Source organism: Pteronotus mesoamericanus, unplaced genomic scaffold (assembly GCF_021234165.1).
Source record: "Pteronotus mesoamericanus isolate MK-2021 breed Mesoamerican mustached bat unplaced genomic scaffold, CSHL_Meso_final contig_116, whole genome shotgun sequence".
Lineage (NCBI taxonomy): Eukaryota > Metazoa > Chordata > Mammalia > Chiroptera > Mormoopidae > Pteronotus > Pteronotus mesoamericanus.
In genome coordinates this window covers 5,005,558-5,019,002 of record NW_026555027.1, presented here as the reverse complement: position 1 = coordinate 5,019,002, position 13,445 = coordinate 5,005,558, and the positions used below count along the sequence as shown (strand labels likewise).

General features: G+C 47.1%; 1 protein-coding gene and 1 pseudogene across 2 annotated transcripts in view; one reads left to right on the top strand and one right to left on the bottom strand.

The window, feature by feature from the left end:
* The first annotated feature begins 839 nt into the window (after positions 1–839).
* VPS26C (VPS26 endosomal protein sorting factor C) overlaps positions 840–13,445 on the top strand; it is a 39,010-nt gene continuing 26,404 nt past the window's right edge. Inside the window, exon 1 of one of the 2 annotated variants that reach the window (XM_054578296.1) lies at positions 840–995. In XM_054578296.1, coding sequence (XP_054434271.1) covers positions 939–995 — 57 coding nt within the window. In that variant the 5' untranslated portion in view covers positions 840–938. The remainder of the gene's footprint in view (positions 996–13,445) is intronic. The other variant, XM_054578299.1, reaches the window with a different exon arrangement.
* Positions 4,323–5,062, bottom strand: LOC129074514 (vesicle-associated membrane protein-associated protein A-like; annotated as a pseudogene).

The following is a 13,445-nucleotide window of genomic DNA, read 5'->3' as shown; positions in this document are numbered from 1 at the left end:
AGTACTTTGCCGAACATTGTATTGCTGCCTTGCCAGGAAGCAATTCTCCCCGCAGAACAATATATGACTTGCATCTAGTTCAGTCAGCCCTGGCTGGGAATAAAAACGAGACTAGGCGGTCCGTTCGGCTTTGAGGTTTTCATTTCCGCGCATTACCGGGACCCAAGGCCTGCAAGCCGCGCCTTCCCGCATTCTGCGCACGAATATGAATATTCAACACCCCGTTCCCGGCGCTCGCCGGGGAGGTACCCACAAGCCTCCGCGCCCGATGACCCGACACCGCAGCTCGGAGTGGGACGAGGTCACCAACCCTCCCCGAGACCTTGGTCCCCGGCCTGCGGTGGAGGACGAGGCAGCCGAGCAGGCCTGGGGGGGGCTGTGGGCCGGACACAGGGGCGCGGGTCCCCAGAACCCCCAGGGTAAATTCGGCGAGGGTTGGAGATGAGAGAAGGAGACGGGGAAAGAACGCACTCCCTAGTTGTCATTGCCTTTAAACCGACGCACTAGCGCAGCGTCTATGCGCCGCACAGCCTGACGGGAACCTCAGCATCCCCGCGCTGGCTAAGCTCGAGACCCGTCTCCGGCACCGCCCCCGCCGCGGCGCACGCCGGGAGAGCCGACTTACCCCTCCCTGTAGCAAACGGGCAAGCAGGTGGGTATTTCCGGCGTTAGGACTGTTTTTGCGGAAGGGGTGGGGCTAGATTGGTCCCGCCCCTCACGCCTGGCTGGGGCGTGACGAAGAGTAATAGTCCCTCGGTCCGCCCCTGCGCCGGAAAAAGGCAGGCGAGGGAGTCGATCCAGAGTAGGACGCGAGGTCACGTGACGCAACTGCCGGCGGAGAGGAGAAAGGGGCGGGGCCCAAGCGGGAGGGGCGGATCGCGCTTCTTTCTGTCTGGTCACGTGTGGCGGGAAGTGGCGCCTGCAGCAGAGTTCTGGAGATGGGGACCTCCCTGGACATTAAGATTAAAAGAGCGAACAAGGTTTACCACGCCGGGGTAAGTGGGGTGGGCGGGCCTGCAGATTTTGTCATTTCCACGATCCCACGCACATCTGCTGTCCCAGGGCGGGGCAGGGGCGCGCCGCCGGGTGAGTCCCCGTCAGGTGCGTCCGGGTCGCGGCAGGCTGCCTTTCCGAGAGGCCCCCCCGAAAGAGCGCCCGACGTGTCCGGGGGGTGTGGGGGGCCGAGGGGCCGGCGCCGGGGCTGCAGCTCCAACCGCTTGGCTCCTTGAATATCCGGCTCCGCCTTGGGTCCGGGGCTCGAGCTGTCGCATTGTGCAGCACGGAGGGCGGAGGAGCTCGACGCCCGAGCGACCTGTTCACCCACTCGTAAGGTTACTGCAAAGATCTAATGAACGAAGGGCAGAATTCACCTTCAAAACGGAAATAAGGCACTTCAGGCTGTAGTCAGCTCTAACACCCTACAAAAGTTATTCGTTTCTCTGGTTTTATTTTTTTAATAACATGCATAAGGAATTACATATTAAAATGCAAGCCCCAAAAATGTAAACTATGCCATCAGCAATTTTTGTGCCACTAGCCGCTTAACCTCCTTGGGCTTCAGTTTCCTTACTTGCAAAATGAAACCGGTGCAGGGTTCCCTAATTACCACTCGGGGAATGTCAGCCCTTCCTCTTCATCAGAAGCAATTGCCCTGGGGAATTGAAAAACGTGATCGACCAGGTCCACCCCAAGGGGACCAGTGATTCCAGTGTGCAGCCAGCGTTGAAATCACAGTTGCTGTCACGCTCTGTGGAATAAAATTGAGGGCAGTGATGAGTCCCATGCATGCAGCTAGGCCTCAAGAGGAATAGAATGCCGCGCAAAGGTCACGAATGGATGCTAAAAGCTTTCGGTTCAAGGTTATTGGGGAAATGTGATATTTACAGAGACTCAAATAGCCACCTTAATTGCAGAGGAAAAAAGCTGCCTTTATAACGGAAGAATCAGGTTGTCCCCACACTGACCAAGACCAACCAACAGTGAACACCAGCTTACCGTCACCGCTAATGAGACTGACATCTAATCAGGTGTAACAACAGAGGGTACTGGCAGGACGCACAGAGGACACAGCTCACCTGTGCAGCATTCCTGCCAAAAATGTCCAACCTACACCAGTTCAGGAGGAACAGTCGTGCAGCTCCAAAATCAGGAACTTCCTGTCAAATAATTGGCTTGGATCCTTCAAAAACATCAATGACATGAAAAAAGGAATTTTTCTAGGTTAAGAGACTGAAGGGATGTGATGACCAAATACAATGCATAATTTCTGATAAATTTGAATATGGACTATTATGTTAAATAATAGTTTTGTATTGGTATTAAATTTCCTGAATGTGATGTTCATATTTTGGTTCCAGAGGAGAATACTGAAGTGTATAGAAGCGTCACAATTACTTAACTTTAAGCAGTCCAGCCATAAATTGTGTGCGATACACATGTACACTTTAACGTGTGACAAGAAAAGAGAAAGAAAGTGTGGCAAAATATTAATTAAAATATTAATTGGTTACTCCAATTGAAGGCTGTATGAGTCTACTTTCTATTCTTTTTCTTTTAAAGATTTTATTTGTTTATTTTTAGAGAGGGTAAGAGAGGAAGAGAAACATCAATGTGTGGTTGCATTTTGCGCACCGCCTGCTGGGGACCTGGCCTGTAACCCAGGCATGTGCCCTACACTGGGAATCGAACCGGTGACCTTTTCGTTTGCAGGCCAGTGCTCAGTCCACTGAGCCACACCAGCTAGGACTACTTTGTATTCTTTTTTAAAATAACATCATTATTGAGATCCAATGCAAATACCATAAAATTTACTCTTTTAACTTACAGAACTCAGTAGGTTTAGCATATTTACAGTTGTGCAACCACCATTACCACGTAATTTTAGAACACTTCCATCACCCCGAAAAAACCACGAGCAAGTCATCATCATTCCCCCTCCCTGTCAGCCACTGCCCGTCACAGATGTGTTCATTACTTTACGTCTCTGTGGATTTGCCTTTTCTGGATGTTTCATATAAATGGAATCCTACAGTATGTGGCTTTTGTGTCTTGCTTCTTTCACTTAACATACATGTTTTCAGTGTTTATATATGTTCTAGCATGTATGAGTTCCTCATTCCTTTTCATGGGTGAATAATATTCCATTGTGTGGATATACCACATTTTCTTTATCCATTCATCTGATGATGGACATTTGGGTAGTTTTCACTTTTTGACTATTGTGGATACTGCTGCTATGAACATTCTAATACAAGTTTTTATGTGAACATATGTTTTCATTTCTGTTGGATAGATACCGGGGAGGGGAATTGCTGGGTGACATGGTAACTTCATGTTTAACTTTTTGAAGACCCACCAACCTTTCCCAAAGCACCCGTACCACTTTACACTGCACCAGTAGTGTGTGGGGGTGACAATTTCTCCTCTTTGTATTCTCATAACTCTTCCTGTAGCTCGGAAATGCCAAAATAAGAATCGGGGATGGCAGTGACAGGAGGCTATATACATTTCAGTTTAATACTTATTACTTAACTAACAAGTTAGCTCATTCCATTCAGAGATGTCACTCCAGTTCAGGTGCTAAGATGTTTTCTGTGCTTTAAAGTATGGCGCAAGTAATAAAAAGCCCACTTAGAAAAGAAGCGAGAAATGGAACTGGGAAGTCGACCCAGCTGAAAGTCTTCCATAGCTGGGACCGCTCCTGTGGGTGGCCGAGTTGAAGGAGGCATCAGCTGTGCCCGCCTGGTGCACAGTTTTTGGGACCATAATCAGGACCAGAATCTGCGATTACTGGCTTATGGCAGTGTTTCTCAATTTTCAGTCAGTTATGCTAAATGCATTTGAAAGGAGACCTTACATGACAATTGTAAAGGAAAAACCGGTATAATCTCCTAAGTAGCCAGTGCTTTTTTTTTTAATTGAGCAAGAATGTTAAATTTTATTTATTTTTTATGTTAAATACCATGGGACAGGATTGTAAGGATGAACAGCTGTCAGCAACTGCCTCACAAGGGATAAGACAATGAACTCTCATTAAAACCACAAAAAAAGAACAATTCTTTATTTATAAATTTCATAAAGGACTGAATGTGCAACTGACAGCTGCTAGTGATGATCTGGTAATGTATGATTTGTCCAGTAGCCCAGCAGCCTGGTTTTGTGTGTGTGTGCTAACCATAAAGATCATTAAAGGCAAAGCTTATATGACACTGTACACACACACACACACACACACAAAATGGTCATCATGGGCCATACTACCAATAAACTGGTAGGTAAACAGATCTTCTGAGAAAATAAAATAGGACTCTGCATGCTTCACTCTACAAGGCGAATTTCCCTAGAAAGAACCCAGTGAAAACGGCTACAGTTAGAAGAGGTGAAGGAAGAGGACCCGTGATTCTCTGAAGGATGCCGTTGAGGCTGAGCCCGCTTTATCCGGGTGTGCTGCCTCTCTCGGCCTCAAGCCTCCCTCTCTCAGGTGTCAGTTTTCTTCTGGTAGCTTCATCATTTCTCCCTGAAGCCTTTTACACTCTTCTGTGGCTTTCCCTGTTTCAGTATCATTGAGGGAAACACTGTGTGGCTTTGGCATGGGTCCCTCTTGCTGAGATGAATTTTAGCGGAACAGCTTTGCTAAGTTCTGTATCATTTGATTTATCATTTTCATTGGGCACTTCAAAAACACATCTCAATTTAGAATCCATTAATTCATCGGGTTTTGCCTCCTTCCACAGAGCTGTCATATCCGAACTGTTTGGTGGAGCAAAAATTGTCTGTACTGTAACCGTGTGTTTTCTCTCCCGGGGACCGTGGGCAAAGGCTGCAGCGTTCCTGAAACCGTCGCGGCCGACCCTGGCTCGCTGGCTCCACCGCTGGGCCTCGCACAGTGCCGAGGACGTGCTGTGGCCTTCACTTTGAAACGTACATTTCTGTCCGATGGGCTTCACAGCTTAAGATTTGTAGTGACTGCATCTGCGAAGGGGCCTTTGAGTTTGAGGTCTGCAGGAGGGGCAAGGACCAGGATCCGCTCGGCCTTCGCTGTGGCCCCCGTGGCCGACGCCATTGGAGAGAGCGCAGAGCAGGGCGCACTCCCCGCGGCAGTTTGCTGGCTGGGGACGGGAGGACGGCAGCGAGGCTCAGAGGAGCTCTATGATGGCGCCGTTTCACGGCTCCCGCCCCCGAAGGGCTGCCCCCACGTCGCTGGGTTGGTGAGCCGCCTGCTAGATCAGCAGCTCCGGGTCTCACCACTCTTCCCCACACCACTGGGTGCTATTTTTTTCAAAAAAGTCAAACTGATACATCTGATCAGGCGGCAAGAATACACACCTAGACATGTGCCTGTGACTCGTGTGATACTCCATGATCAGGGCGCAGGAGAGGTGGAGTCCGTGGCCGGTGCTGTCAAAGCCGCTTCCTAAGCGCCGGGCATCAGGACCTTGGCTGGCCAGTCACTTGGTGAGGTCTCAGTGCCTTTGGCTAGTGCATGTTCCCGATGTAGCTTGCACCCTGGTTGTGCGAGGGGTGGCCCCTCTTTCCCAGCGTCCCCCTCGTAGTTGGCCGCAGGTGGAACAGGTAGCAACACGGGTTTTCAGCTTTCTCGGGACATCTCAACGGCACTGGTACAAGTTCACTTACGGAGGACTTGACTCCTGGGCGGCAAGCTCGGTATCTGTAATTCTCATGGTTTGCTGGAGGTGGCCGCCGGCTGTGGTGACTTCATCCTCAGGTTGCAAGCAACTGCTATTGAAGGGAAACGCGTCTGTCCACGTGACCGTGTAAAACGGCCTATGTTCTGCCGAGGACTTGGCAAACGTCATCGTGGGCTTGGCCAGCCGGGGCAGCATCGTTTTGCTAGTTGAGGAACCGAGGCCTGCATAGGCTGAGGAATTTGCCTGAGATCATCCAGCTAATGGCAGAGTCTGGACTGCAGTGCTAGGCAGTCGGATTTCAAAGCGTGTCCAACACTATTGTACCTCCTCCCTAAGAGTGGCCGTTTTTGTGCATAATGAAGGAATTTTTAACATAGAAATAGTTATTAATTTCCTAACAGTGCTGTGAATATCACTGTACTAGTTCAATTAAAAAAACTGCTATGACTTCTACTCAGAAAACATGATTTTGTTACTGTGCTTTACATTATCTTAAGTTGTGGAAGCATTGATGTGGAAGCATCAATGGCTTTAATCCTGTTTGTCGCCAGAGAACCTAAGTTATGCTTGGGTTTAATATTGGCATTTGGGTTTCTTCCTAGAAAAAGATGCTTATCGACAAAATGATGAAGTTTGTTTTTTTTAATCACAATTGAATAAGTTTTAAAAATATAAACATAATGTGTGCCAAATTAACAACATTTTACGGAAGGCTGGAAGTGGAAAGTTAAGTCTTTCTTCCTCTCTCCAACCCTCTTTTCTGTCCTTGGAGGTGTCCACTGAAGTTCGCATACTATTCTAGACACTTCTGATGAATAACAGGTGCTCATGTACACACCCACTCACACACATGCAACTTACTCTCTGCTTAACAATGTGTCTTTGTCTTGGATACCTTTCCTTACCCCATCTTCATCAGTGTCATTCTTTTTTAGGTTGTAACTGAAAACACAGTCATTCATCCAATGTCTTCTAATCTCATGAGGCCTACAGGTCAGTAGAGAAAGATAGGGAGACACGGAAAACAAAAGGTGATAAAGTGCGTGCGTGGTATGTGAGGGCACAAAGCAAGGGATGGTCGTTTCAGGGGAAAGGGAGCGTTTGGCCCTTCGTTGAGGGGGCAGTGCTTTAATTGCGTTTCATGGTCTGAGTTTTCTCCTTGCCTCTCCACAGCACTGGGGGAGACTTAGTCACTAATGATTTAACGCTCACAGTGCGTTACTGCTCATGTACCGAAGAGGAGGCGTTTCCCGTCCCTGTCTGGTTGAGAAGACTGATGCTCAGAGAATTTGCTGATAAGAGCAAATATTTGAAATTATGTTCTTTTATTCCGAAGTCCAGGACTCTATGTGCCTTCTCTGGGTCTTAATTCTCATCTGTAGCTGGAGATGATACCCACTCAGAGGGTTGGTTTTGGGGATTAAATGAGATAGTGTTTTAAGACATTTGGTATAAAGAACAAATTGCCAGTTATAAATACAGTCGTGAGGATGCAAAATATAGTATAGGGAACATAGTCTCAATGATACTATAATAACTATGTATGGTGCCAGGTGGGTACTAGACTTAACCTGGGCAGTCACTTTAAGGAATATAAATGGCCAATCACTATGTTGTACACTAGAAACTAATGCAATATTGCATGTCAACAGTAATTGAAAAATAAACATTAAATTATTTTTAAAAGACATTGTTTGTAGGTTCTGATTCTAATGGTAGGTGGTAGAGATACCATTAAGCTTTTCCAAGATGTCTTTTCACGCCCGATATTGGCCTGTCCGCCCCAATGTTAATGAAGTTGTTAGTCTACCCTACAGTGGCACGGCCAGGGCTTATCAGGCACTTGACAGGTTTTCGGATGCCTCTTCATGGTGGACTTGGAGGAGGGAGTGCCAGTGACTGAGGAGAGCAGGTCGGTGGCAGCATTTTTGGCACTGGAAGCTGAGAGTGGCTTTGGCGTTGCTGTGTACTGCTTTGCTTGGTGCAGTAGATGTGTACTTGACCAGAAAGTTTGACTCAGAGGCATTGTGAATTCATGTTACGTTTTCAGTGTGCTAGAGGAGCTTATTGGTTAACAGAACTCTGGAGTAAATGTTTTTTGTAATGTACATATAATTCAGTTTTTATAAATTCAGAATGTTTTACATTCTTTAATCCTGGTACATGTACTCATGGAAATGACACTTGAATATTATGGTTGTGGAAAACATAAATCAGAGATTTACTACCCAGCATAGCCAGGTTACAATGATAAGGAATTTCTATTTGTATTTGCCCTGTTTGGCTTACATGCAATTTCCTGTTAAAAATATTAAAAAGGAAAAACCCCATACCCAACAATTCATTATTATGAAGAAAACTTGTAAAGCAAGAATGGTATTTAAAAAAAAAAAAAAGCCAAATTATTTTACTCTGTACTACCGGATTCTTGATACATGAATGGTTAATTATAGTGAATGCTGCGGCAAGGACTTAGGGTATAAAAATACAGATCTTTGAGCCCTGGCCAGGTGGCTCAGTTGGTTGGAGCTTCATCCCATGCACCAAAAAGTTGGGTTCGATTCCTGCTCAGGGCACATACCTAGGTTACAGACAGGTTCGATCCCCAGTTGGGGCGCGAGTGGGAGGCAACCAATCAATGTTTCTCTCTCTACCTTCCTCTCTATCTAAAAATCAGTAAACACATTGTAAAAATTACCAAAAAAAAAAAAAAAAAAAAGTACAGATCTTTGCTCTGGGAGGGATCTCATTTTGTGGGCGGTGTGAACCTTTTAGAGAACACAGCCATCTAACCTTGAGGTGGGTCTCCCTTCTCTCTCATGATCTAGTGCTCCTGAAAAGCTTGTCTCCTAAATCACCCCCTAACCATTTTTTGCTGCATGAGAGGTATTTTCAGAATCACCCAAGCCTGTTGGAAAACTGGGATGCCATAAAATTATTGAGGCAGTTCTCCACGTGGTGTTTGGTGCCGCAGGTCGGGCACGAGCTCAGCATCGGTGAAGCCTGCCTGACCGTGGTGGGTGTTGTCCGTTTCCAGACGCTGCAGCCTCCGGGCAAGTCTCAGCATGCCTTGGGCACTCTGGGCCCTGCTAGGCTCTAGTCTTTGGCAGGGTGGTCGGATTTTTCTCTGCCTTCTTCCTGATGCCAAGTCTCCTGTCCGAACAGCTGACCTTGAGTCACCATCTGGACTTCCTCACCTTGAGTCACCAGTCTGGACTTCCTGACCTCGTGTCATCCTGGGTTCAGCCCTGCGTGGCTGCCTTCACCTTCTGCCCGACGCCAGTGGCGATTGCCTCCCATGCCGAGCTCCCAGCTATGGTGCCCCAGGCTGGAGAGCAGCGGCCCAGGCAGGCTGTGCGGAGATGGCCCCTCTCCCCTTTCTGCTACCCCCTCATTGACCCCTTTCCCACTGCCCCCCAACCTTAGTCAGCAGACCCCCTGGTCTCTTCTGTAGCTGGCCCTAGCTCAGCCTGCCAGGAAGGCCATTGCTGCTGTCACCCTTCCTCCCCTGTCACTGGGTCTCCTGCCCCTCTGAACCACATGCCCTCCCATTCCCCACGGTTCTTTGGGCTGCGTTGACCCCTCATTGGCCCCTCTCTCCCCCGTCACTCTAACTGCACCTCTGCTCCCGAGCCTCTGCAGCCCTCTGTCCCCCTGGCTCGCCTGCCCTCTGTCCTTTAGCACAAGCACATTCTGGAAGGTGTCAGTTGAAGGTGGTTTTCCATCCGCTTTCTATTTTGACCTCAGCTACACTTGGGGAGTTTTTAGCCCCCGAGCTCTGAAGACCTCTTCATGTCATGCAGTCTTTTTAATCCGGTAGTGATACAGGGATCCAGCACAAATAACGCCCCCTTTTTTTATTACAAAATCATAAGCATGTAATTCTGTAACATAACAATATCTCAAGCATATCATATGACATTTTGGGTGAAATGTTGAAATTAAAACTATAAATGATTACACCCATATTGTTAACCTACCAACCACATGCAAGCAGACGTTACTTCTGCCAGACCCTGGCTATAACTGCAGTTCTATCATTCGACAAATCTACGGCACCCCCTTATCCCGAGTTAGTTTTCTGAGCTTTGATTTCTTCTCAGAAAGCTGACTCACTCATCAGCCATTGGCCAGCTGGGCGGCCCTCCCAGTGAGCACACCAAGGCCAAACTGTGTCAGAAGAACAATGTTAGCAAATGAACAGCTGACATCAGTATGCCAACAAGAGAAGCACAACATTCCAAAGCTCAGAAATAACTTTGCCCTATTTGGATGGAAGTTTCGGAAGAGGTCAGTTAATGCAGTGACTTGCTCCAGGCCCATTCACGATCCCTGTGTGGACACAGACGCAGCGCGTGCCCAGCTCACAATTCTGGCATTGTCCTTCATGGGCATACCGTTTTACTGCACTTTGCGGATACTGTGTTTTTCTTTTTACGAATAGAAGATTGTGACCACTATGTGTTAGATGAACCTGTCAGGACATTTTCCCAACATTTGCTAACTTTGTGTCCCTTTGTCACATTTTGGTAATTCTGTCAATATTTCAAACTCATTATTATTGTTATATTTGTTAGGCTGATCTGTGATCAGGGATCTTTGATGTTACTATTGTAATTGTTTTGTGGCACAAGGAACCATAACCATGTAAGATGATGAACTTAATGGATAAATGTTGTGTTGTGTTCTGACAATTCCAATTGACCAGCTATTCCCCACAACCCTCCCTGTTCCCTGAGACACAACAATATTGAAATTGGGCCAATTAATAACCCTACAATGGCCTTTAAATGTTTAAGTGATAGGAAGAGACACCCATCTCTTACTTTAAATCAAAAGCTAGAAATGCTTGAGCTTAGTAAGGAAAGCATGTCAAAAGCCAAGGTAAACCAAAAACTTAGTAGGCCTCTTGCCCCAAACAGTTGACCAAGTTGTGAATGCAAAGGAAATGTTCATGAAGGAAATTAGAAGAGCTACTCCTGTGAACACATGAATAAGAAAGAGAAACAGCCTTACAGCTGATATGGAGAACGCTTTAGTGGTCTAGACAGAAGATCAACCCAGCCACAAGATTCCCTTACACCAAAGCCTAATCCAGAGCCAGGCCCTACCCCTCCTCGGCTGTGTGAAGGCTGAGAGAGTGAGGAAGCTGCAGAAGCAAAGTCTGAAGCTGGCTGAGGTTGGCTGATGAGGTTTAAGGAAAGCAGTCTCCATAAAACCAAGTTCAGAGTGACGCACCAAGTGCTTGTATAGAGGCTGCAGCAAGTTATCCAGATCAGCCAAGATAATTAGCAACGGTGGCTGCATTAAGCAACAGATTTTCAAGATGAAACATCCTTATATTGGAAGAAGATGCCATCTAGAGTTTGAGAGAATTGACTCGAGTGCTGAAAGAAGTTCTGTGGGTCAGTGCCATCACACAGATTCGCATGCCGCAGAGAAGTCACTTGTGGAAAGGATCCATTGATGTGGCAAGTTTCACTGCTGTCTTAGTTTAAGAAATTGCCACCGCCACCCTGGCCTCCTCGCACCACCCCCCGTCCATCAGCAGCCATCAGCAGCGAGGCAGGACCTCCCCTCAGCAAAAGGGTTTTGAGTTGTTGAAGGCTCAGATGATGGTGAGCATTTTTTAGCAATAAAGTAGTTTAAATTAAGGTCTGTGCATTTGATTTTTTTAGACGCAATGTCATTACACACTTAAGGGACTATAGTAGAGTTTAAACATCAGGCACTAGGAAACCACAAAATTTGTGTGACCCACTTTATTGCGGCGGTCTGGAACCACCCACAACGTCGCTTTGGCCCGGTGGTTTTGAGGGACAGTCTGTTCTCACTCGTAGATAGAAGACTATTCCGGCTCAGAGAAATGGTGTCGTTCTCAAGGGGATGGAAAATAATCTTACTTTTCATCTCAAATGAAAGTGTTTCCTCATAAACAGCTCAAGGAAATGAACAATATTGTTTGTTTAGGATATAGATTCCCTCCCCAACCCAAATTTTAAGCCGCTGAAACTCTTATTAAATGAAATCTTATATAGGATTCTAATAATATGTCAATTTTTGTAACTGTAGTACTTCAAATTCTTCCATGGACAGATAAAAGCAGAGCATTTCCATTTGAAGTAATTCCTTCCCTGCCTTCCTGGCTTTTCCTCAAATGCCAAAGTGGCTGCTGAGGTGTTTGCAAGGGCTTGGGGCCCAGGGGTTCCCAGTCTGAAAAGTACTGGTTATAGGGCGTAATGACTGACCTGAGCCAACACAACTGAGGGTTTTACACACCAACCCGTTTCATTCTGTCTACGGCAAGACTAGGGCTCTATTAAATTTCAAATTTAATGCAGTGCATGCAGCTAGGCTTAAAACATTTTGCTTTTATTTACTGGGGGATTTAAACCAAAACAGGTTCATGCAGACTATAGATCCACCACCCTTGGGTGGTCTTCTGCCAGTTCCCTCCTTGACAAACTGCTCACAGAGGTGCTGGGGCCTGCAGGCCCAGTGGCAGCTGCCGCGGCCTGGCCACCTTGGCTGGTCTCACAGGTGTCGGAAGGCTCCCTGGGAAGGGCACTGCGTGATCGATCATCTGTGGCTTTTGACTCTTAATAGGAACCTGTCCCCGATGAAGCCATTCTGAGGCTCAAAAAGAGCTTGCCTCTGAGAAACAGCGGGTGGCACCTGCTGCCCTCCTGGCTGTCAGGCAGGCTCCTTGGCGCCACGGCGCTGACGCCGGGCTTTCTCACAGTGGTTGGGTTCTGCGAGTCCTCACTACCCGCGAGGACCTTAATACGCAGTGGAAACCTCGAGGACTTGAGAGAATCAGGTGGTACAGGTGAGGCCAGGTGGCAGGTGTGTGGCTCAGCCTCTGTGCCCTGAAGGGTCGACTAAAGAGTCTGAAGGTTCCTTGTGTGAGTTCCAGCAAAGCAGACATAAAGATAATATGTAATTAATTGTTGCTCTTATTGTATTTATGCAAATGAACAGAAAAAAATTAAAACTGGACTTAATGCAATCCCTTTAATGACAGTGAGGGTGATCTTAACGAGAAAAATCATGATTCAAGGGAAATCACCATGCCCAGTGTTGGACATTGGACTAGTGCAACTGTCTTCAAAGTAGGTTTTCATGTGGAAGTTGAAACTGGGTTTATAACATCATCAAAGATGCTCAATTTACAGGCAAGAATGATCTGTCAAATTGTCACTGTTAAATGTCATGCCAGCAAAGGCCTTGCAACCGGATGTCTTCCCAAAAGACAGTCTCGCAGACTCAGGGACTAGTTTGTGGGTTGTGTGAATTAACTTGTGTGTTCTTCCTTCCGTTTTCATAGGGCGTAAGCCTCTGATCTCATTATCTGAGTGACTATTCGCACGATACAGGCCTCACTGAAGAAACCTATTGGCAGCACCGCCTCCTGAGACTCAGTGGTTCGGTTGAACTAAGTTGGCTGGGTTGGCGAAGTGTGGGGTGGTCTGTGGGCTTCACTGTGAAACTGGTTTCCTCTTCTGCCCTAATGGCTTGGACAGAAAGGGCCCAGAATTATAGCCTTTTGGGGAGCAAAGGAAGCGCTGGGCCTTGTGAGAAAGGAGGGCTCCGAGTGTAGTCCTCCCAGAGCCCCCGAGGTTGGACGTTGTAAATCGAAACCTGCTTCTTCCAAGGTTAATTGTTGGGCCATTCACCAAGGCTCCATGTGGACGGGCCCGTTTGCTGGGTTACATTGCCTCTGTTCTAATGATGGGTTGGGGATGACACCTTCTCCAAAATCCTCCTTTCTAAAACTTTAGACAACACATAATCTCG